This window comes from Rhipicephalus sanguineus, chromosome 1, assembly GCF_013339695.2.
Source record: "Rhipicephalus sanguineus isolate Rsan-2018 chromosome 1, BIME_Rsan_1.4, whole genome shotgun sequence".
NCBI classification, from domain to species: Eukaryota; Metazoa; Arthropoda; class Arachnida; order Ixodida; family Ixodidae; genus Rhipicephalus; species Rhipicephalus sanguineus.
The window spans coordinates 232,466,057-232,490,056 of NC_051176.1; the positions used below are offsets into that span (position 1 = coordinate 232,466,057).

The 24,000-nt window shown below is 46.6% G+C and overlaps 1 protein-coding gene across 1 annotated transcript; it reads left to right on the forward strand.

Moving 5' to 3' along the window:
• The first annotated feature begins 1,195 nt into the window (after positions 1–1,195).
• On the forward strand, positions 1,196–23,028 carry LOC119374515 (guanidinobutyrase). Its single transcript, XM_037644648.2, has 7 exons — positions 1,196–1,649; positions 5,427–5,552; positions 8,575–8,759; positions 9,338–9,538; positions 11,493–11,640; positions 13,819–13,913; positions 20,315–23,028. Exons 1-7 carry the CDS (start codon positions 1,214–1,216, stop codon positions 20,414–20,416), a joined length of 1,293 nt encoding a protein of 430 aa, XP_037500576.1. The 5' UTR covers positions 1,196–1,213; the 3' UTR covers positions 20,417–23,028.
• The last annotated feature ends 972 nt before the right edge of the window (positions 23,029–24,000 follow it).

A 24,000-nucleotide genomic window follows, 5' to 3' on the forward strand; every position in this document is an offset into this window, starting at 1 on the left:
TTTTTAATTATTTATATTAAAGCACATATTATTATTTTCCTATAAGAGAGTTAAGTTCAGTAGCCGGAGGAGCACTGTTGGCGATCCCTCCAACGGACCCCCTGCTACATAAACGTCGAGCTTAAACGAAACCTTGCGGGGGAGTCTCAAAAACACCTCTTTGTGAATTGAATTGCGAACCCGATAAGCAACCACATTCGCATGACGTGCAGCGTCGTTTCCTCTAAGATAACACTGAGACTGCCAGGCGTGTTTATCGCTGGCAATGTACTCCGCAGGAAAAACATTTTACGCCTAGGCGACTTTTTTTCCGCCTGGGTAAGCAAGGAAAACGGATACCCATTCGAAGGCCTGGTACCAGAGGCCTTTGACAAATACAGCACTTCCTTGAATGTCACATATGACTCAGCAGTTAGTGAGCCAGGTTTTTGCACGTTGCTGCAGCGTACACGCCTTCGCGATGGTCTCAACACTTTTGACGCCACTGAAACTTCTGAACTCGTGAGTTCGACGGAAGCCCGCCTGGTCGGGATGAAACATGACGAAAGGAAGGAACGGTACACCGACCAAATAAAAGTTTAAAAGAAAACGACGTCACGGCTTCCATATGGGAGCCGAAACGTCGTTTTCTTTTAAACTTGTATTTGGTCGGTGTACTTTCTTTCTTCATGGAACTCCTGCCCGTCGTGATATACCCTATAACTGCTAAGGTGTTGCACCAATGCACTGATAAGCTCGAGAATTCGAGTTTGATTTCCGACCTCGGCGGCCGCATTTCGCTGGGGGCGAAACGCAATAACATCCGTGTACTTATTAGGAGCACGTTGAAGAACCGCAGGTGATCAAAATCAATTGGGAATCTCCGAAAACGGCGTGCTACATCATCATATCGCGGTTTTGGCACGTTACATTACATTAGATGCGATGTAACTTGCCATCATTACATTAAAGTTCTTCTTGCACTTTTTTTTCACGTGGCTTTAGCTTCTGTAAAAGGTACGGATAACAGGCTACTAAGAGAAAAGGAGAGGACGTGATGCCAGCCCAATTCATGTATTTAATTATTTTTCGCGCAGACCATCAGGCGATTGGCTAAGGGGTACCAGCGCGAGAACTCAGCTAGTACCGAGCACGAGCGAGGGATCGAGCCCTGTGTTTATCGTATAAGCCGCCTAAACAGACTTTGCTTATCGGCACGCGTTATCGGACAACCATGACCTCTGTGGTCTCGTGTGTACACAGCACCGCACAAACGACCGCGTCGCAACATTCCTCGCTGCCGCCCAAAAGCGGGCATTCGTCCAGCTGTGGATTGGACGCCGTCGCTTGGCGGCGTGCGACGCAACGAGGGCGAGGAGCGGCATTGGCGGCACCACGCCACACGCTGTTTGTGTTGCCGTTCGCGCGCTCGCAGCAGGTTGGCACGAACGAGCGTCGGTCTGGCGAAGGCTTGACGATGCAGCAGCAACAGCCGGCGAAGTGCGCGCTGCGGGCCCTCCTGCTCGTTAGGCGACTGGCCGGACACCTGCGAGATGCGCCAGGCCGACGGCACGAGTCCAAGCTTAACCAGCCACTGTCGGGCAACGACTGCCCGCGACCCGGCGGCATAGCCACATTCATGCGCCTTCCGTACGCTGCCTCGGCGCACGGTGAGTGTTGAACGCGGCTCCCCTTTTCCGGCCAAGCCACCGGAACACGGCCGACGGCGCGCGAAATTCATGACGTTGTGCACCGGATACGGCCGACGCCACGCTATGCCCGCGCTTCCGCCACTTCGTGACTTGGTAGCTTGCGCGTGCGCCGTTGCTTACATCAAAGATTCCTGTGACGTGCATGCGCCGCGAAGTGCGGTACTTCTTTACCGATAAAACAGTTAGTGAGTGCCAACCTGCAAACTAAGGAACGACGGCTTCTTTTCCAGAGCCCCTGCGGTGTTGTTTACCGCTTGCTTTCGTTTGCTGACTAACAAAATAACCTGCGCAATACATACATACATACATACATACATACATACATACATACATACATACATACATACATACACCACTACACATCTTAATAAATCATTTAGAACAAGTTAAAAAAAATCTGATTAATGCATCCAATGAAACCTTTTCTTGTTGTAGTCTAGTTTTCTTACAACTTGCAAACTTTCCGACTTACCGACTTTCAAACTTTTCATAACATTGCTATATGTGAGTGTTTTTAATCTGTTGACATATAAGGTGCGGAATGACACGTGACCTGTGCGTGATCTATGGATAGTGTTGCAAGTGCATGAAAACCGAACGTTCGCCCTCCCACTTTCCCGCCTAATGCAGGAAGATGGGAGGGCGCACGACACCTCATTGCACCCCATCCATCCCGCCCATGCCGCTTTCGGTGCCCGTCACAAAATAGAAAGAAAGAAAAAAAGCTAACTTGCACAAACTGCATGTTTCATTCCAGTGAAACTTTGAGTTCAGGTTATATGGCTTTCCGCAGTTGCAACGCTGTACACTATAACTACAGCTATGCGCTTTTCTTAGGTGGTCTCTAACGCAGTTTCATGCGCGCAGTGAACATTTGCAGTGCTCTTCGTCGTCATTTTAACGAGAGTTTTTTGGACTCTCTTTTAACTAAGATATATGAGATTGCATGTGATGCTTCCAAAGTGTACACGTTACATGGCCTTGTTATATGCTACCCCCCCTCCCAGTGCCGTAGCCAGGGGCCCGTGCCCCCCCCCCCCGCCCGCCGAAATTTTTTCCCCATGGGATACAGAGCACAAGATGACACTCGACCCCACTTATCTGTCCAGACCCAATGTCAGATCAAGGCGGTGCCCCCCCCACCCCCTAAAAAATTCTGCATAAGCCACTGCCCCCTCCCACGCCATCTCGGGATGGAGTCGCAGTAATAAACAGCGCGAAAAAAAACGAGAGAAAAAAAGGGAAGAACAAGACGGGACGAGCGCTGTTGTTCTTCCCTTCTGTCTCTAGTTTTTTCACACTGTTTATTACAATGAATACATACCAACTAGCCCAGCTTACCACTCTTCAGGATGGAATCTTCGCCCCATTGCCATACCCTCTATGCGCGCGTGGCAGGAATTTCTAGGGCACAGGTGCAAAAACCGAGGTCACAAGTGCAGCACATGCTTAGTAGAGTAGGAGCATCTAAAAAGGAAAGCAGCAGCATAGGTCTTGCAAAACTCTATGAACCAGAAACAACAAGGACACCTATGATGTTTCTCACAAACTAAAGTACGTGCGTATATCAGGCCTAGTGCGGAGAGCAAACGTTTGGGCGAGTTTCTACGGATGCAACAAACCTTACACTAACGTTTACTGGGAAACACGCATGCTGGTTAGCACGCGGTAAATACGTCCATACATTATACGGTTCCTAGGCCTTAAACTAAGTTTTATACTGATGAGCACACTGCTGGTAATTGTATGAATCACGCGCTGAAGTGCCTTTATAGTTCAATATGACCGCGCACATTCTAGTTTTCTCGAGAGAAGTATAAATGTCCTTAAGCAGGCCGTGTCTTCATGTAGCGACTTAACAGACAGGCATACGCGGGCTATTCCAAGCATTTGTCAACTTCAGTGCTCGAACTAAGGTTCGCTTAGAAATCGGCACAGGCCAGAGCGATGTTTTCTCTCTTTCTTTATTCAATACTGCAAACCTTATACAGGTCCAAGCAGGATGAGGGAAAAAAACACGAAAACAAACAAACAAAGCAACAATAAACAAAGTTAATGCAGTTTGAAAGTATCACAATGTGACAGAAGGCAACAAAGACTTATTCCAGTCTGTTACAGTGCAAGGAAAGAAAAAGAAAACTTGCTGAAAACCTTGACGTTTTGAGAAAAACGCCTATTTTTATTATTTATTTTTGGTAAAAACACATACTTCACCAAAATTTCGAGGGGGGGAGGCGCCCCCCCCCTTGGCTACGGGCCTGCACCCTGGTATAGATTTGTCAAATAGTTTGTAACCCATAAGAGCAAAATTTCCGGAACTTCAATTTGTCGCAGCTTTAGGATTAGTTTATCATGCGGAACTCTATCAAAGGCTTTGCTGAAATCTCTGCGCGGCTTGTCTAGAAGAAATCCCAAAAGTGCAGTTGTACATTCCATGCTCGCATTTTCACGCAATCTCAAATAGATTATTCAACAGGCTAATGTTCCCGTTATACTTTCAGCCCCTGGTAATTTATCCAAGCCTTTATAATACCACTGATCCACCGGAACCGCAAGAAAGCCGCGGTATACTTAAGCAAAATACGTTTTGTTCAGTGAACGTCGTGTATGGCGGGCCTTTGCGCCGCAGGAAAATGCATGTGTAGGTTACATACATATTGTTTCCATAATTTCTACTTTATCTAGAATGAAAAAAAAAACTTCCCGCGGGCCGCATGACGCAGGACAATTCTGTGAATAGTCAGAGTGCAAGTGTTTTCCAGCCTTATCTCGAACGAATCGTTGGCTAATCTGCGTCTGTGTCTAATCTGCGTCGCATACCATGTAGTCAGTGTTCGTGAGAGCGTGCGTGCTTTACCCGCCCGGGTGCCAGTTAAAAAAGAAAGTATGCAGCGCGCCCTGCCCGCGAAGTAAAACACTTTTACGACATTGTTAAGATAGCGAAGAGACACCAAGCTCGTTCCTCGCGACGGAAAGATTCCCTGAGCACAACCCTGACGATGGTCGTTCCAGGCAGCTGACAGCTGAAGAGAGCTGTTTACTTGAGGCCTTGCATGTAGTCAGTTGCTGCTGGCGCACATAAATTCATAGCCCAAGTCTTTTACATGCTATTCGAAGAGTTACTTTGTACCCATCAGAAAACAGCGTTTACTGTATAGCGCCCTTGGCGTTATTTGTTTATGTTTTCATTAGTTTGCACATCCATTATTCATAATGAATCCGTTTCCACTTTGCCAACTTGCAGAAATTTCATTAATATAAAAACCATCAGATTAAATGGCATTATTAACTGCACATATTGCGCCGACGCCTCATTGCAGCCGAAGTCCAAGGAGGCAGTCTGCAAACGGCTACCGGTATTACCTTAACTGTAGATTCACCTCCCCACTCATCATAACAGCAAATAAATAAAGCAGTAGTGTTAGGTCCTGTTACATTTAACGTAAGAAGTTCGTATGTCAGCCTGTGGAGGTCGCTTGTATAAGCGCGCGCTTACATGTACTACAATAACGGCAATGTCAGTCGCTTAATACGTTCGTGACTGTTTACCAGACTGTGTTTCGCTTTCATAGAGAGCACGCTGTCAACTGCGACCCATACACTTGCTTTCACTGTGAGCGGGTTACTGCATAACTAAGTTCACTTTCATGACGTCTAAGTCTGCCGAAATATACGGCGGAGACGTTGTTTTCTTCTTTTCTGTTTTTCAAGCTCGGAATTATGCATGTGCTGCAGGTCTGGACGTGGCCGTCTACGGAGTCCCCTTTGACTGCGGCACATCGAACCGCAGCGGGGCCCGCTTCGGACCCCGCCAAGTGCGCTGCGAGTCGTCTCTGCTCAGGCCGCACAACATGGCCACCCGTGGGTTATACTTACTACATGCGTCGCTTGCAGCGTACGCGCTCGGTGTCGCGGTGCATGTTGTGGCGTCTTTCGGCGGCGTCCGTTTATGCACCCGATTGCGCAAAGATCTTCCCAACAGTGACACGGCGTATAGCATGCGCCCGTCTCGGCCGTATTCAAGCCGAATAGCCTTCCTCTTGATTCGGAATACGTGAGTGATATTCCAGACAGCCGCTTCGCGAGTGGGTGGTTACGCAATTTTCACGGAGCTCTGGACGCATATCGGAGTGAAACGCAACAGACGGAATCCGAGATAGACGAATAAAAGGGACTTTTTCCTGGTTTTATTCCTTAATTTTATTTTGCGGGTGATTTAATTATTCTGGACTGGAAATGTCGACAACAAGCACAATATGTCGCCTCCTTCTCTACAACTATGAATTGTTAAATGAATGAAGGATGGTGATCGGTGCGTGGTGAAACATTTAAGATATTGAGCTCTTTGCTGCCAAATGCGGGCCCGTTCCAACCAATGAAGTCCACACGTTAATAATAATAATAATAATAATAATAATAATAATAATAATAATAATAATAATAATAATAATAATAATAATAATAATAATAATAATAATAATAATAAAGGCACAAACAAAATCTACCACATTCCTGATTGCGTGACATGTGGGCTGTAGAACATAATATATAGCTGCATTAAATAAATGGAAAGGTTCAGAATGTATGCTGTAAATGCTTCTGTCGCAATTATTCACATGTAGGTCGACCTTTTTACCCAAGTGTTGAACAATGCATGGTTGAATGGGGAGTCGGCGCGAAGGGTGATTTGTAATCATGATGTGAAAGAAAGTGATCCGTTTAAAGGCGCCAGAAGCAGATCCCAGCACCGGCCAGCTCATAAAAAAAATTTGATGCGCATCATTTGCCTCTTCCTACCATCCTCATTCAAGGTTCAACTCGATAAAGGCCTGCTAATCTCACCGCAGTGCGGCCGGGTGTTATCATGGCTGCCCTTTCGGTCTCGCGGTGAAATCAGAATTCGTCACTCCGCAGGCCAAGCCGTGCATGTGGGGCGCAGCTTCATGTACCAGAATTTACATATTTCACCGAGTTTAATGCAGAACAGAGTTATGTAACCCTCTTAATTTCTGCTGCACTCTCAAGAAAGACTTGATAATGGCCCATTCGCTTTTAATCTTCTTGTTTTTGTGGTGCCACCTTTTCTTGGCTTCTACGAATTCTTTGAGCAGAGTTTGTGGCCGAATGGTTCCAAATAAACGCGGCAATAACTTGTAATGCTAACGCCGTTTTGGGGCCATTGGGAAGAATTACCAGCCGAATTCTCTAATGGCGTCTGACCTCTCAGAGAACATGGTATATCACATGCTATGATTCAATCAGGACTATCCGGCCTTTTCTCTCTTTTTTTCTTCTGGTTTCCGTCGTGTAGAAGAACTATAGTGCAAGGACGCAAAAGAAAGAGACAGCCACACATGAAGGGCCTCGCTTGTCCCTGTTCCTTTCATCTGCGTCTTTGTACTAGTTGTGCTACACAGAGACATGCTAACAAAAAACATAACCAATTAGCCCAAATGTCTGCACTGATGCAGCCTCTGTTATTTTCAGCCTCCATGCAGGAAAATGCAAGCCCATTCATCGCTTCCTTCGGCGACGCGCACTTAATGTATAGTTTCGAATACTAATGTCGCAACTGCATGCGGAGCGTATTTTCGACATGACGCCGCCCAGAGTTGACGTACGGTAATCACCACGTCATCAAGCGTATTGTTATGTTAGCATACACATCGTGGAGTGTGGAGTTGATTGAGAAATCAGTTGGAAATCGTTTCGGTCCGGATGCTAGCTCGGTAGGACGCGACGACGTCGAAAGGTGCCGCACGGGGTTGCCATTTAAGAATGTGACTTGGATTCTAAACCCCCTTGCGCGAATTTTGTGGACGCAGCCGAAAGAACCTTCCACATTTCAGAATTTTGCATGGCTATCTGGGCCTGTTGGTCAGGCATCACTGACAATTTGTAAAGCAAATAGCACGTACGCAAAAGAATAGATGAGACGACATACGAAGCCATCAAACGATTTATTTTTGCACCATACATGTTTATACTGCTGCCCATCAAAATCACACATGCGCGCTTCACTTTCTTAGAAAGGATAACCCTTTTTTCAGACCGGTGTACAGAAGGAGTACTGACACACCCAGAACCTAGCAGTGAAATCTTCTTTGCCTGTATTATTTCACTGGTATAGCTTGTCACCACTCCCACTCAACATCACTATAGAAAAATCACACCATCTCCCGCTAAAGGGGACCATGAGGCGATGCGAAGCAGTGTTTCGACATGTAGAGCCCGCGTTTCAGAGGTGGAGTGGTGAGGGGGAAAGGGGAGAGGGGTATGGAGAGGGGAGGGGAGAGGGGAAGGGGAGAGGTGATGTGGAGAGGGAGAGGAGAGGGGGAATGGGGAGGGGAGGAGAGATGGGAGGGGAGAGGAGGAGTGGAGAGGGGAAAGAGAATGCGAGAGGTGATGTGGAGAGTGAAAGGGGAGAGAGGGAGTGGAGAGGGGAAGTGGAGAAGGTTTGCGCATGCGCAGTAAGGGTGGTCACGCCGCACACCACCACCACCATCACCACCACCACCACCGGATTGAACTCCGCCATAAGATGCTTCACATCTAAAAGACAAAAAGTGGTTCAGAGCCGTATGAACTGCAGTGAATTGCAAGCCAGCCATCAAGCGCAGTTTTCCCGACATTATCTCGTTTGATAAGTGTTATCCTTTCTAAGAAAAGTGATGGGCGGATGTGTGGTGGGGATGGGTAGCAGTATAAACCTGTATATGGTGGAAAATAAACCTTTGTTAGCGCTGTCGATCGTCTCCTGTCTTCTTTTGTGTCTGTGTTTCCTGTGCTACAAATTGTCAATGAACCCACCGCGTCATTTGATCCCTATACCGTTGGAGATGATCAGACGAAGAGCAGGTCTTTGAGCTGATGTCGTTCGCAGGCGCTGCGCCCTACGACTCCCTCCAGGTGGCCGACGTCGGGGACGTGCCGGTCACCATGTACGACACGCAGCGGGCTATGGGCGACATCGAGCGCTTCGTGCGAGGTCTGCTGAGCCACGGCTGCGTGCCCGTGGGCATCGGGGGCGACCACACCACCACCTATCCTGTGCTGAGGGCGATCAAGGTCGGGCCCCAACTTAGTTTGCCGCCAAACTAATATAGCTTGGTGCTGCAGTGCCGTAAAAGCAGACAGTGTCTCGCGTGATTCAGACGAAAGTAGGAACTTGGTAGGCGACACTGCTCACCTGTCACAATATCTTCTTTGCTATTATGAAATACCTGTCCATTTTCGTGGAGCTGAGATCGCAGAAGCCTTGTGCCATCTATGTGAGGCGCCAAACGCTGTAACCCAACTTTCAACTTAAAATGTTTTGTACCTTGCGAAGATCACCGGCTCGTATAAATGAGTACACCTGTAGGTCACCACATAAGGACATTGTTGGCTAGCAAAAGATGCCGTCATGTCGTGCCGTTCTCTACAGCGCCTCATGTTGTTTCGAGGATGGTGTAAATGGTATAGAAACAGATGTCCCATTCTGCGCACGGATCGAAAAAGAGGAATTTCCGCGGCTAAGCTTGTAGACATATAGCGTATAGTAGCTTAAGCAATCTATGGCCGAAAAAGAAGGAACGAGCGAAATGCCATTGTGAAGCCCCCGTCGATCTATCGCTCTCAACGCGGGTCTTTACTGGCCGCTGTAGGAGAAGCACGGCCCCGTGGGGCTGCTGCACCTGGATGCTCATGCGGACGTGAACCCGACCATGATGCACTGCGAGGTGGCACACGGCACACCCTTCTACCGGGCCGTCCAGGAGGGTCTGCTGGACACACGCCGCGTCGTCCAGATTGGCCTGCGCGGCTCCGTATACGGACCCAACGAGGAGCGATGGAGCCTACAGCACGTGCGTATACACACGTAACGACCGCTCACTTGCGAACCACTGGACACCTTTGTAACGACAATTCACGTTCTCTAAGACGAACCTGTTTGTTTTAGAGAACGTGAGTTGCCGTTACAAAGCACTGCGCCGCAACATCTTTCTGTGCATTGCAAATCTAGTGGTTGCGTTCCTATCTTAAAATTACTAGCACTCCCATTATATTCAGACACCCTAGCCAGATGGGCAGAGCACTACAACATAAAGATTTGGGGGGAGATGGGGGAGGCACGTATATTCAGTTGAGTTCAGTTTTCTTTCTTTTCTTTTTCTTCCAACAGCAGAATGCAATGATGTTGTGGGCAGTGGACAAAAAGCCTCTAAATTGTGAACCATCCTTCTTTCTAAAAGAGAAGAAATTTCTCTTTTTTAATCATTCATGCTAAATAATCGAAGCATACCGCGTGTGTCCTGGGCATGTCCAGCTTTTTGAACCTGTATATGAGGGATTTTCATGGATACATTTCAGTTGTGAGTCAGCGCCGTGTCGTGTTTTTCTTCATTTCCTTTGTCCGCGTAGTAAAGTTGCGATGTTACCCGTAGATGAATAAAAACCAACTCGCCCTCCTTGCTGTCTTGCTCTACTAAAAACTATTGCGGATCCGTTCAAAGATAAGGTATTGTAAATAAGCATTTCTGTAACGCTAGAAAATATCACTCAATACGTTGTGAACGCTTCATATTCAGAGAAGGCCGAGAGACATCCGTTTAAATGTATCGACGGCAAAGCGTTTATAGAAAGACTTTTTAAAAACTTGAAGTTACAAAATGTGCTAGAATAGGTGCGCGAACGGACACATTGTCAAAGCGTCACCTGTTGACCACGTGTTTAACAAATAATCGCTGCCACTCCGCTGAAGCAATATTCAAAGTCCACTAAACATCATTATCGTGAAATGATCATCGTCATCATAAACAGCGTATTTCATGTCCACTTCACGAAGAAGGCCTCTGCCACTGAACTCCGTGGTGGCCAAATATTGCACCAAAGGCCAACTCCTGTTGCGGTGGAGGATTGGGCAGTAGAGAGTAATTGGCTTTAATTAACCAAGAAAATTTTCATGCGAGGGCGGCTAGGAAATGCGTTGTGGGATGGCGAAATACGCAACCGTTTCACAATAATATACTGACAGCGAATGCTCACGGCTAGCGAAACACTGATATTTTTTTTTCTTTTTCGTTTACGCGCTAAATGAAATAGTAATGTTTTTCGCTCGTTCAGTAATTCTGCCACGTAATGAAGCTTTGAATGGCTCTTACGTGATAATTGCCCATTAAATCAATAGATATGGCAGACCCAGCACAAGATACCGAGACGTCCGAGCACGGCTGCATTTAAAACGAAACTATGGATAGTTCGCATTGACGTCATCATGGCCGCCATCTTGGGGTACTAGCACGTCGAGAACCTGCGTCTGTGACGGCAAGTGAAATCCACCAATAACAAGTGAAATCCACCAATAATAAGGAGAGGTGATAGTGGGAGGCCCGTTTGCTTTTAATTTTGACCAGTTATGATCTTTCGACATTTTGAACCATCGATCGGTCGTACGTCACTATTATCAGGATCGAGAAGGTCGCTTTATCATTTGCGTATTACGCTGCAAACTGCTGAATAAGTGAAAAATATAACTTTTTTTCTGGCGCAAAGAAGGCACAGTGTTTAGTTAGCCATGAGCATTCTCTATCAGTATGCTACACAATTCTGAAGTTGTTTTCTTCATTTGGAACCCCCACAATCGGGGGGGGGGGGGGTCCCTTTTTTTGGAGTCGAATCCACGAGAAAGATGAACTGAGCGCGGGCAGTGCTTCCGTTTGCGGACGCGTACTACCGTGCCATAATCGTGCTTCGCTGTCGCGGGGACGAGGCCGCTTGGTGGCCGCCATTACTTCACGCGCGGTGCCGGCTTGCTCGCAGGGCTTCCACATCATCCAGGCGCAGGAATGCTGGTTCAAATCTATGGTGCCCATCATGGAGACCAAGGTGCTGCCCGTGCTGGGCGCCGGCCCCGTCTATATATCTTTCGACATCGATTGTCTGGACCCCGCATTCGCCCCGGGCACTGGTGAGAAGGAATTAACCATTGCCCCCCCCCCCCCCCACTTTATTGCTTTTCCGACATTCGAGTGGCTCGCGCGCTTTTAACGCGCATTACTTTATGAATGCCTCCGGGCTCCCGTCCTCCCAGTGTCCTTGCCTTCGTTCTTTTTTTTTATATCTGCTGCCTTCCCCTCCCTCCCCTCTATATGTTCCTTGTGAATTTGCACCCCTCCCGTGGCCCATCAATATATGGGCCAAAAGGAGGATGAAAAGAAAGTCGCACGGGAGCCCGGAAGCGGCTTGGCGAAATGCGAGAACGGCGATATGGGCTTGTCGGAGCTCTCGCTAATATCCTCCCCAAGATGTCCGCCGCTGCCACGACTTCATACAGCGCGCGCGTTAAATTCGTGTCCAGTGCGCTGTCTCTTTATTCGTTTTTTGCTTCGCCGATTCATAGAGGGGTGTGCTTCGCACGCATACTATGTGTAGGCCATATGCGCATAAGCATATCTTTTCGGTGTGCTTTTGATGATTTGGCTCACGTTTAGCTTCGCTGTCGTTATAGCGTGGTAAACTGTATACGTGGTACTGTATTAAATGTGTTTATATATTCATATTTGACGAGGTGACCCGCCACGGTGGTCTAGTGGTTATGGTGCTCGACTGCTGACCCGCAGGTCGCGGTACCGAATCCCGGCCTCGGCGGCCGCATTTTCGATGGATGCGGAAATGCTTGAGACCTGTGTACTTAAATTTAGGTGCACTTTAAAAAAACTCCAGATGGTTGAAATTTCCGGAGCCCTCCACTACGGCGTCCCTAATAATAATATTTTGGTTTTGGGACGTTAAACCCCAACAATTATTAATTATTATTATTATATTTGACGAGGCCTCATGCGACTAAGCTGTAGAACTTTTACAACACAGTTCAGGAAATGCGTCCGGGCACGACACGTCACATGTGGGTCAGGCCTTTCTTTCGCTCGCGCAGATGTGTCAGTATCTACTGAATACATGTGAATTATAGGTCTGTGCACCACTTGCTCTGCACCAATATGCTGAGCTTTCAAATTCTTTGCGTGAGATCAGTGAGCATGGGTACTATTTTGGACACTGTCGGATTACGCCATATTGTCAAATTTTGTAATGCTGGCATTTTAAACCAATGAGAGAGGTCGTAGCGACCTTCCGGGTCAATCAAAGCTCGCAAGATGGCGAATTCGACAGTGTCCACAATGGTATAAACCCCGGGACCGAGGAGGAAGTGGCATACACAAGCTTTAACTTTCGTATTGATAAACAGAACCCATGAGCAAGAACTGACATACAAAGGCGTAAAGGGCGAAAACCAAGTAGCCATACCAGGAACTGTTTATCGTGCATGGCCCTCACATGTGACACCTACAAGATATGGATAGCGCGATTCCTTGCTTCACAAAGTGCAATAGATGGCACGCTAATTATAGGCATGGACGGTTTGACATTTATTCAGCTTCCATTATGTATTTCGTCCGCTGGTCAACCTGTTTATGTAGAATGGTGAACGTCTCAAACTGTGCATTGCACGCTGACGTTTGTTGTTGTTGTTGGTGGCGGCGGTGATGATGATGGTTTTCGTCCTCTATGCGTCTGTATTATATAAATATTGCGCACGTGTGTTTGCGCGTGCGTGTGCGTAGATATCGTCTAATAAATAATGATGGTGATGGATTCCTTTGAGGACCGAAGGTCGCGCTGTTCAGGGAAAAAGGGAGGAGAGGGAGGCACACAAAATCACGCACGCCAAGACGGAACAGCAACTCTCAATGGTACTAATGCGACAAGATCATCAAGGGTGTTCGAGTATGTCCTTTTCCAAAGCTCTCAGATTTGTAATAAAAGCTTTAGTTGGAAGATAGCGCTTCTTTAAGTCGTTGCCCCGGTGTCTCCCTCTTTGTTTTCGAGCTCAAAGCTTGACCGTATAGAATGCCAACCATCCCCATCTCTGCGACTCTGCTAAATCGTAAGCTTCGTTTTTAAAGGAAAAAAAAAAGGCTGTTTGCCAAACAGCGGTCGACATTCGAAAGCATAATTTTCGAAGACGTTATGGCACGTCCATGTGAGCGTAGTGTGGCTTTATGTCCATGTGGTGACCTTGTAGTAAAGCATTGCTTTACGTGTAGGAAGTGTTCAGCCTGTAATGCCGTATTGCGTTCTCTTTCAGGCACTCCAGAAATCGGTGGTTTGACAAGCGCGCAGGCGCTTGAAGTCATACGCAGCTGCAAGGGACTCAACATCGTTGGTGCTGACTTGGTCGAGGTAAGCAGCGATCGTTGCAGATTCAAGGAGAACGTATTTACCAAGTATTTAAACCGCGAGAAAGTTTCCTTGAGCACATGTCGACAACCTGCAGGTTCAGTCAATTTTTGTCAATTAGTGAACAAAGCCTTCAAGTGTTTCCCAAAAGCCCCGATTAACTCCCCATCGCGTTTTAATAACGAAGAACCTACGTCGCTGGAGGGACGCGTGAAGGCGCGAAACAGTTTGAGGAGCAGATTCACATGCATCCTTACACAGAGTTTCGTCAGCGGGCAAGAGGGGTCTTCTGTCGCTCTATTTCACTTGCAGACTATACACCAGCGTGTGCAGCCACTATCAAACGCCAATCGTGCATGCACACGTATTACATGTTCGGATTGCCTGCTCGTTACTACAGAAGAAAAAGCAGGTCTTCGCAAAACACATAATCTAATTTAAGAACTATGGAAGCTATGTGCTACCTTGCTGTTCTAACACTATATATACCGGATAATCAGTCTGGAAGTTCGACAGCGTCAGTATAATGTTCTAAATGCATTAAGGAGGCCCTTTGTGTATGTGTTTCAATGTATTTTAGACCAGGAACTCTGCCGGTAGTTTGCAGTGAGCGCCTCCATATGCTACACACATGTGTTGCTTCCTGTATTCTGATGGCCTAAAAATAATTAGGTCCACTCTATCAGCAGCAGGTGACACAGAAAGCCAGCCGTTGACACCAATAGAAAGCTGTCATGCATGTTCACGCTGGTCGAACAACTCAAACTGCAGTTGTTCCGCTTCTCGTGCCGTAACACTGGTTTCAGCCTGGTGTTGCCTTAACAGAAGCGTGTCCAAGTCCTTTATGTTATGGGAGTACCGCTGATATGAAATTGCGGTTGAACCTCGTTATAACGAACACTGATATAGCGAATTATCGGTCACAGCGAACTAAATACGAAATTTGGCTGACCACATTTCATTTCTGTGACATTCATCCTTTTAGAACGAAACTGAAAACGCGAGAACAGCCGCGATATCGGCTGTAACGAAGAAATATTTGGTTCGCGCGAGGCTCGAAACACGAGAGGTAGCATAAAGGGCAAAATAAATATTCAAAGACCATTCACAACCGCATTTTATATAACTGTGGTCGTGACGTTAAAATTGTGGTTAGAAACGTGGTTAACAAATCTGTGGGAATTTTGGTCATCCAGCTCGAAAAATAGCGCATTTGACTGCTTGCACCACCGTATGAACAGAATGGGAAACATTTGCAAGCTGATGTGACGACGAAGGGTGGCGCCAGTTGTCCAGCGTTGAAGAAAGGCAAGCGCAACAACACACCGATTTCGGTATCTGTTTTCTGGCAGCATCCTAAATGGCAACGAAGAAGGCTGTTTCTCTCAAGACTGGGTTAGGCCCGGCGAGCCGCTGGGGCCAGTGGGGCGCCGACAGAAGGGCCCCGCCCGCGGTACTGCTTTGTTTCATTAAAGTTTATTCTGTCTCTCGAGATAAAGCTGCATATATTCAGAGCTGAATATTCAGACATTCTGTCCACCTTTCTGGGTGCAAGAAAGAAGACTACCGATTTGTTTTAGCTGATTTTTATCTCAACTGCTAAAACGAATATCTGATATAACGAGCATGCTATTCAACGCAAACCAGGAGTTTATCGCTATATTTGGCGGCTTAGGGCATAACAGCAGAGGAAGAAATACATGCGTGCTATGCTATACCACTCTTAATCGTGCTAGATATAGCCAGGAAACCAGACATTTTTCGTCTAGTTTCCTGAATATAGCCAGCATTTAGCCAGGACCTGGTTGAGTGTACTGAAGGCGCTCACTGCAAAATTACCGGCAGAGTTCTCATTGCGTAACATGGACCTAGTTGGCGATTAACGGCTTTCATTTTTCATAGTGACACATCCCTTATCTCATTCGCCCTCTGAACGTCGTTTTCACGTGCAAGCATTTGTCGGGCCCAATCGAAGCGGCACTGATGTAATGTGAGCGCCTTTCGCAGCGAACGCCACCGTAACCACGGACGGTCTGCTTAAATTTGCTAAGCGGGCGATCGCAAGGCAGAGCTTGCCGCACCATGAAATCTGAGCGTAGTTTTTCTTCTTTAACAGCTTCTTTTGACTATGTCGGGTGCAATTACTGTAAACAATTTGCATCCGATTTGAGGCACATAATTAATGGCGCAGCCTCTAGGCTGGGTTGGTTACTTGTGACGCATTTTAACTAGTTAGGAACTCCAATAATGTAACTTTTTTTTTGTTTTTACGCGGAATGGTATATGCAACATCCTTGACTAATCAGAGATATATTTTTTAATGTTTAAATGCCCTTTTTTAAACCATTTTCAGGCTTTGTCATTTCTGGTAAACCGCATACGTTTCAGCAGAATTTTAAAGCATACCGGAGCGTGCGAAAACAACGAAAATTATTTTTTTAAGTGCAAATGTTAAGGGCAGTACCTACCGAGTTTGATTATCCTCAATCTGTGTAAATTTCTGAAACACAGGAATTTTAGGCCGTTATATGTTTGTGATCTTCCAAAGCAAACGAAAATAATATACTCAGGGGATCGCATTTCACACTCTAAGAAAAAAGAGAGTCAAAAGAGGGTCATGGAACCGTGACTCTCTTCGGGTGTCCATCTGACCCCTTTTGGAAGGTACAGGCAGAGAAAAAGAGTTTGCATTTGGGAAGGAGTCACTGGACCCTCCAGAAGCGCGTTTCGATTGGCTTCGGTATAGGGAAGAGCCGCCGTATACGCCATACATATCGCACGCTCGCCCTTTGGCGCCGTTGTGGCGCCTTGCTCGGCCACGAAGACGGGGTTGGCGCCGGGGCGGCCGGGGTGGCGCGCCGCTTTCCTCTCTCAGTGTCTCAGTGTCTCAGCGTCTCAGTCGTCTGTCTCCTGGTCTATTGGAATGCGTTGCGTGATTGCGTAGTTTGCGCGTCTTCGGTGGTGTTGACGCCGGCTCGAGCCGTGCACGAAGTCACGGACACCGGCAACGGGCGCCAGTTAACGGTGAGTGTATTGCTTTCGCAGGCACTAATTATACAGCTTTAGCTGGGCGTCTGCAGCAGCTCTGCGGCAGTTATCTGCCAGCCATTTCCAACAGCAGCCTGTGTCCGCGGGGCTGTTGCGGATGCCCAACTAAAGCTGTCATTTAACGAGTTGCCACCGTTATGCGCGTTGCTGTACAAGCTCCCATAAAGTGAGCGATGGAAACAATAATCGAGGGTCATTTCTTGCTGATCGCACATCGTGTCTGCGCTACTGAAGGTGCAAGATGTCGTTTTGAGATGCACTTTAGTCTACTTCATAATAACATTTCCATCGACCTTGAGTGTGCAGCATGCTTCCACGCGTGGGAACGTGAAAAAAAAAAAGCCTGTGTACAGAACACTCAGACACACTATATATAATCTTCAATGATGAAAAACAAGCAAAGGTGGCATACCTCTGCTGCTGACACTTTACTATATATAATGGTTTTTGTTGGCTTAAAGACGGTAGTTTGAGGTGCAGATATAGTACGGTGGCTTTCAGAACGTACGCGGTAGTCATTCAAGTTGGACACGCCTCGCCGGTAAAGTGAAAAAGCTCTAGACTTTTGACGGCGTTCGTTGTTGCGGCCGCCGGCGTGCACTCTTTTCCCTCGTTTCTGTTTGCTGTTTTCGTGGTTTGCATACACAGCGATGACGTTGGGCGCTATAACAGAATCGAGTGAGTGTACGTGATTGGTGGAGTTATGTGTGCTAATTCTAGCATATGACATGTCTGATCTCGGCGTAGACGGCGTGCGCACGCGCTGGGTGTCGTTCGGGCCCTAGTACTCGCATCTGTTTTTCTGAGTATTTAAAGATGGTTTACGTTTGTAAAACATGCGGTCAATAACCGCTCACGGCATGCTCCTGGCTGCCGGAGGATGTGCTTTGTTGTTTTGTTGTTAGCCTTTATTATGTCTGTGTGAACCACTTATTGTGTAGGTTTTGCAAACCTTTACTGCAATTGCGTTTTCTCATCATAATATCACGTTCTGCTTTTCAGATACCGTTTTTCATGGTGCTCACGCTGGACAGGAGCGACAACCTAGCAAGCCACAAGTCTGATGCCTCAAGCCGTCACCACTTTTTGATTTATTTTTAATCACAAGGAATAAATATGGAAACACGATGGCGATTTCTGCTGTTCATTTAGCACCATATGACACTGTGCACATCACAGACACACATTTTAGTTGGCTATACTCATAGAAGCATGTAAACGAGGAATACCCAAACTTCTTAATTGGAAATCACAGACCATCTTTTCGCGCTTTCTATATAACTTTGCTGGAAAATATGTGTTGTTTTGACGAGTTTTATTAAAATAATGCTAAAACTGAACTATTCTTTTTTTACAGTCGCTGGGCAGAACGGCAAGTATTATTGGACTTGCTTAAAATAAATACTCCACTATTTTCAACGGTAGTCGCGCAAAAGTAGAGCAAGGATCAAATGAGTAGCTTAAAATACTTGTGGAGTCGCTTGATGCTTCGGTGTGGGTCCCTTGACCCCCCTAGGAGCGTTACCGGCAAGAGTCGTCTGACTCCCTATAAGTGGTAACGTGATCCTCCCGATGAGAGTCTTTGCACTCTTCCTAGAGGATCAGGGGACTCTCCTAGAGCGAGCCGACCCTGACCCACCAAGAGAGTCACCGTGACTATTTAAAGAGAGTCGTATACGTGGCAAGTCAGAACTCTCCGAAAAGAGTCACGCATACTCTTTTTTTTCTTAGAGTGCACTTGCGCTTTGTGGGTAATAGTGGGACCGAGAAGTGTACCATTTTTTCGCTCAAAATTCAGTAATTGCGACATTAGCGGGGAATGTCTATTTTTCCGGCCATAATTTGTATTAATTTTGAAAGCAATATATATATATATATATATATATATATATATATATATATATATATATATATATATATATATATATATATATATATATATATATATACATTCCCCGCTAATGTCGCAATTACTGAATTTTGAGCGAAAAAAGTGGTACACTTATATATATATATATATATATATATATATATATATATATATATATATATATATATATATATATATATATATATATATATATATATATATATATAGACCCTGGGTCCAAAACCTGCGCCTAGAGCAAATTTCATCCAAATCGGGAATGGTGACCGAGACCTCGTGTTCATTCTTATCTGGATTCTCTCCCCTTCAGGCAGCGGAAACTCTTTCATTGCGCTATGCGATCCGAGGCGGCATGATTAATGTGTATTATGTCCCTCACATTTTCCTTCCATGCACCGTACGCTATAGGCTATGTGCTTTGGCTCTGCTGTTAACTATGGAAAGCTGCAGAGCAAGTTGCCTGTAAGGGGTATGTACCTGAGGGTACACCTACAGCAACGTTATAGATTAGGTTGTCTAGTAACGTTGGCCTACACTACAGTGCCAATAACATAGTCGACTTGAGAAAGAAAAGGTAATTCAGTCCTGTCTTGCAACCAAAGGAAACGTGGGAAAAAGTCGATGGAAATTGAATATAACATATAACGTTAAGATTTTAGCTAGCAAACAGCCCTAAAACAATTTAACAACGGAGCCAACATACGATGGTATACCGTATCCAACAAAGAAATTTACACGCGTGTTTCGCGTCCATACATGTATCGAACAAATCGCAAGGAAAAAGTAACAGCTCATAAATCTACCAAAACTTATTCGCACAGCAAAGATCGGATCCTGCGCCTGCACTGAATACGTTGGTTATGCGCAATAATACTTTTGCATTCGCCATATAGGTGCATTGACTGGAATGATATATAATTTTCACAAAATTGTGAATTCAGTCAATATTTTCACAATGACAATGGCTTAGCAGTTCGGGACGGCCTTAAATGGAACGTCAATCATCTTAAGCTGATCTCAGAGACAAATATACCAAATACGGTACTAGTCTGGAGATTTCTGCTCGGAAATTATCTTTACTATAGTAGTCAAGTTATAATTACTCTGCTCTGTATACTCTGCTTCAATTCCCCCGCACTGTCAAAGCGCGCTCAAGCGAATAGAAAAGTCCAATCGGTGAATGTGCTAATTACCTGCACAGTCATTGCAATTTCTCGTGCAGGTAGTTTTCGCCTCTTTCAGAAATCCACCTGAGTGAGCGGATTGGGGCGCTGTATGTCGCGGACGACTTTTATATAATATCTTACAGAAATTGGGTGGTTTATGTGTCGCCATGTGCAATAAAAGCGGATGTCAATCCATACGATTGCGTTATCGGTCTTGTACTGCGCTTCGGAAAAGGTATGTGAAAGTGGATATCATGTAACAGTGATTGATTCTGTATATACGTGCGGGGCACTCTTTGCAGGTGTCACCACCGTACGACACAAGCGGTAACACTGCACTGACAGCCGCTAACCTGATCTTCGAGATGATCTGCGTCTTACCAGGAGTGAAAAACTTGGATTAGGAGCAACAAGAAAAAAAAAAAGCCAGTGCACAGAGTATAGTGCATTGTCTTGTGTGTGTGTGCGTGTGCGCGTGGGTGTGATGAATGCCATGATAAGTGCAGGGGTGCAACAGCTGTGCCAATTGCGCCAATTTGATACAATTCCTTATTTTTGCGCCAATCTGAACCAAGACAGTGAAATTTGTTGAAATTGCGCCACGCTGCGCCAAAATGCCCGACCAGCTTCAAAATTTTCTCAGTTGCGCAAATTTTAGCGAGAAATAGAGGCCGCGTTGGTCATCTGCAGTGTCGGCATCATCCAATACAGACGCGCAGACCCTAACCTCCCCCCCCCCCCCCGCGAAAGAAAAGAAAAAAGTCACAGTTTCACCGCAAGGATGAAGCAATGAATGCGATAGCAACAAGTTGTAATGTTATACGAAGTGGGACTGGCAGCTAACTCTTTTGTATCCGATCTCGCGTAACTACAGAAGGCTGGTGTAAGAGAATACGGCCGCTCCAGGGAGAGATGCTCTTTCCGCATAGTCACTTCGCGTTGAGAGCGCAGCACGTAGAGGGGGTATACGAGTCGCCAGCTGATGGCTCCTGAGATAGCGCGCGCGCCAGCGATCGCGACCGCGCCCTTAGTATCGAAGTTCAAAGTTGCTGCTCGAGCGACCCCCCCCCTCGCGTCTTTTCATGCTCGTTCAAGACGGGCGGGGCGTTTCCTGTCTGCTTCGACGGCAGGCCACTCGAGCGGGGTAATGTCGCATGCGCCTTCCGAGCGCTCTCTGCTTCGGCCGCGTTCGTCGCCCCCGCTCGAGCGCTTTTACCCGCTGTAGAACATACGGTGCGCGGGGGGATCTTATCAATGTGGACTTTGCACGAGAAATGACGGCGACGGCAAAAACCCGCCGACTGTCCATATAATTGCTATCACAATAATACGGCCGCTCCAGGGAAAGATGCTCTTTCTGCACAGTGTCTTCGCATTGAGAGCGCAGCACGTAGCAGAATATACGAGCCGTCCGCTGATGGCTGCCGAGATAGCGCGCGCGCCAGCGATCGCGACCGCGCCCTTAGAATCAAAGTTCAAAGTTGCTGCTCGAGCGACAGCCCCCCCTCCCCCTCGCGTCTTTTCATGCTCGATCAAGACAGGTGGGGCGTTTCCTCTCTGCTTCGATCGCAGGTCTCCCGAGCGGAGTGGTATTATGCGCCCTCCGAGCGACGGAGATGGGCCGGCTTGATCTCTGCTTCAGCCGCGTTCGTCGCCCGCACTCGCGCGCTTTTACCCGCTGTAGAACATACTATGCGCGGGAGGATGTTATCAATTTGGACTTTATGCGGGGCATGACGGCAAAAACCAGTCGAGAGTGACCATATAATTGTTATCACAATAAAAAAGCACAATGGTTCTCAAATTTCTTGATGCTTGCTCTATTGCGTGCAGAACGCTTTTTAAGCCACTTTTGCCGCAGTACACTGATATCCTGCGGAAAAGTGCACCGAGATTTAGAAGGGGCTATTAGGTACTAGCTGTCAGGGACACAGCACATTTTCTTCCTTAATTACTCATTCATGCACACGCCGTGCAATTACTAGTACTATTATGATCGTTGACGTCTAAAAAATTATAGGCAATCATTTGGAGCTGCTGTGTATGGCATTTGTGCAGCCTTGAGAAACAATAGACAAAAGCGTACGCCAGTTTTTTTTTTTCGCCACCCCCACTTGCTCCTGCTTTACAAATCTCCCGAATTTCGAGGTTGCCAGGTTCGCAGGTCCACATTAGCATTTGCAGTGCCTGTCGAATTATTTGACAGGCCCTGCAAGTGCTAATGTGGACCTAGTCATTTTTCGCACTGTGGGGGGGGGGGGGGGCTCAAACACACTGCTTTTATTGAAATAGCAGTGTTCATGTGCACGAGTTAGCTGATGTTGAATGGTTTGTACGTATTTTTGTTTTCTTTTCTAAACGTAAGCTTTCTTTGTTATACTGCTCTAAATTTGGGATTTCGTGCTAAAAAATTCGGGGTTTTTTTCCGTAACCTGCTCCAAATTTGGATTTTTGTGCTCCAAAAGCAACATTTTGCTGCTCCAAAAATTGCTCCAGATCCTATTTCGGCTGTTGCACCCCTTTAAGTGATACGATGTATATTCCAGATGCTATTGTTAACAAATTTCGTGCACTATAACGGCCGCATATTTTGCATTTTCTCGTGTGTATACGCGATCCTGCTCTAGGATATCTATGCAAATAAAAAAACCTTGTGGCACTGTTAACCAGAAATTTTAAAAATATAGAATACGTATGTGCTGAAGACTTGCTGGGCGACCTGCACTGAAAAAAAAAAATAAAAAATCACCGTCATTGCACCCTGTGGAGAACGTTGACCAGCGAACCACAAAGGGGCCCTGCAGCATATTTTGAGCATGGTCAGAAAACGCTGCAGATCGATAGTCGAGGCTCCTCGGAACATGCGAGCTAGCCATTATAGCGCAGCTCGCGGCCCGGAATTTACACCTAATTTTCAAAGTCAGCTATAAATCGCTTGCCCTTCTCTTGACGAATGACGCCATAGTCCAAAATTACCGCGTCATAAACACGAAGTCCACGGCTGTTGGTTGATTGAGCATCGTGAGCTGGATAGTTACCGCGGCCGTAACTATCCAGCGCGACTTGTCCGTGCTGCAGTCTATAGTACTAGAATTACACACAGTATATAATTACACCATCTCGCTGGTGATGCACACTGAAAGTAAGCCGCGCCTTCAAAGTATAAACAGAGAGAGAGAAGTGCCCGAGGTCATGACGCGCGCTGACGAACGGACGTAGCTTTTGCCCCCTTGTCATCCCCTCGACAGCATTATTGACAGAAAAGTGACGAGAGCCGGGTTTTCAAGAAAGAAAACGCGAGCAAGCCAGATGACGATTATTGTTGTGGCAGAAATACTCCCCAAGTACTGGACTTTTTCTTAGAGTGTACTCTAAGAAACAGTCGAGTAGCTTGGGGAGTATTTCTACCGCCGAACAATGATCGTCGCCTGGCTTTCTCGCCTTTCTTGAAAACCCGACTCCTCGTCACTTTCCTATCAAGAATGCTATGTCACGCCGATAGCGCGCACGCCGTTCGTGACCGGGACAGGCCGGGACCGCGGTGGACGAAAGAAAAGCACGCGAGGTAGATGACGATTGTAGTTAATGCTATAAAATGTGTATACCTCTGGTATTTATTTAGAGGCAGACAAAGCTGTTCAAAATCACTGCTCCATTCGTTGATGATGATATCTGGGGTTTAACGTCCCAAAACCACGATATGATTATGAGAGACGCCGTAGTGGAAGGCTCCGGAAATTTCGACCACCTGTGGTTCTTCAACGTGCACCTAAATCTAAGTACACGGGCCTCAAACATTTTCGCCTCCATCGAAAATGCAGCCGCTGCGACCGGGATTCGATCCCGCGACCTTCGGTTCAGCAGCCGAGCGCCATAACCACTAGATCACCGTGGCAGGGCGCTGCTGCATTCGTGTAGAGCCACCAGGTGCAGAGCTGATTGCGATTAAAACAATAAAAACGCATTTAAAAGTCGCAGACTTGTGTAT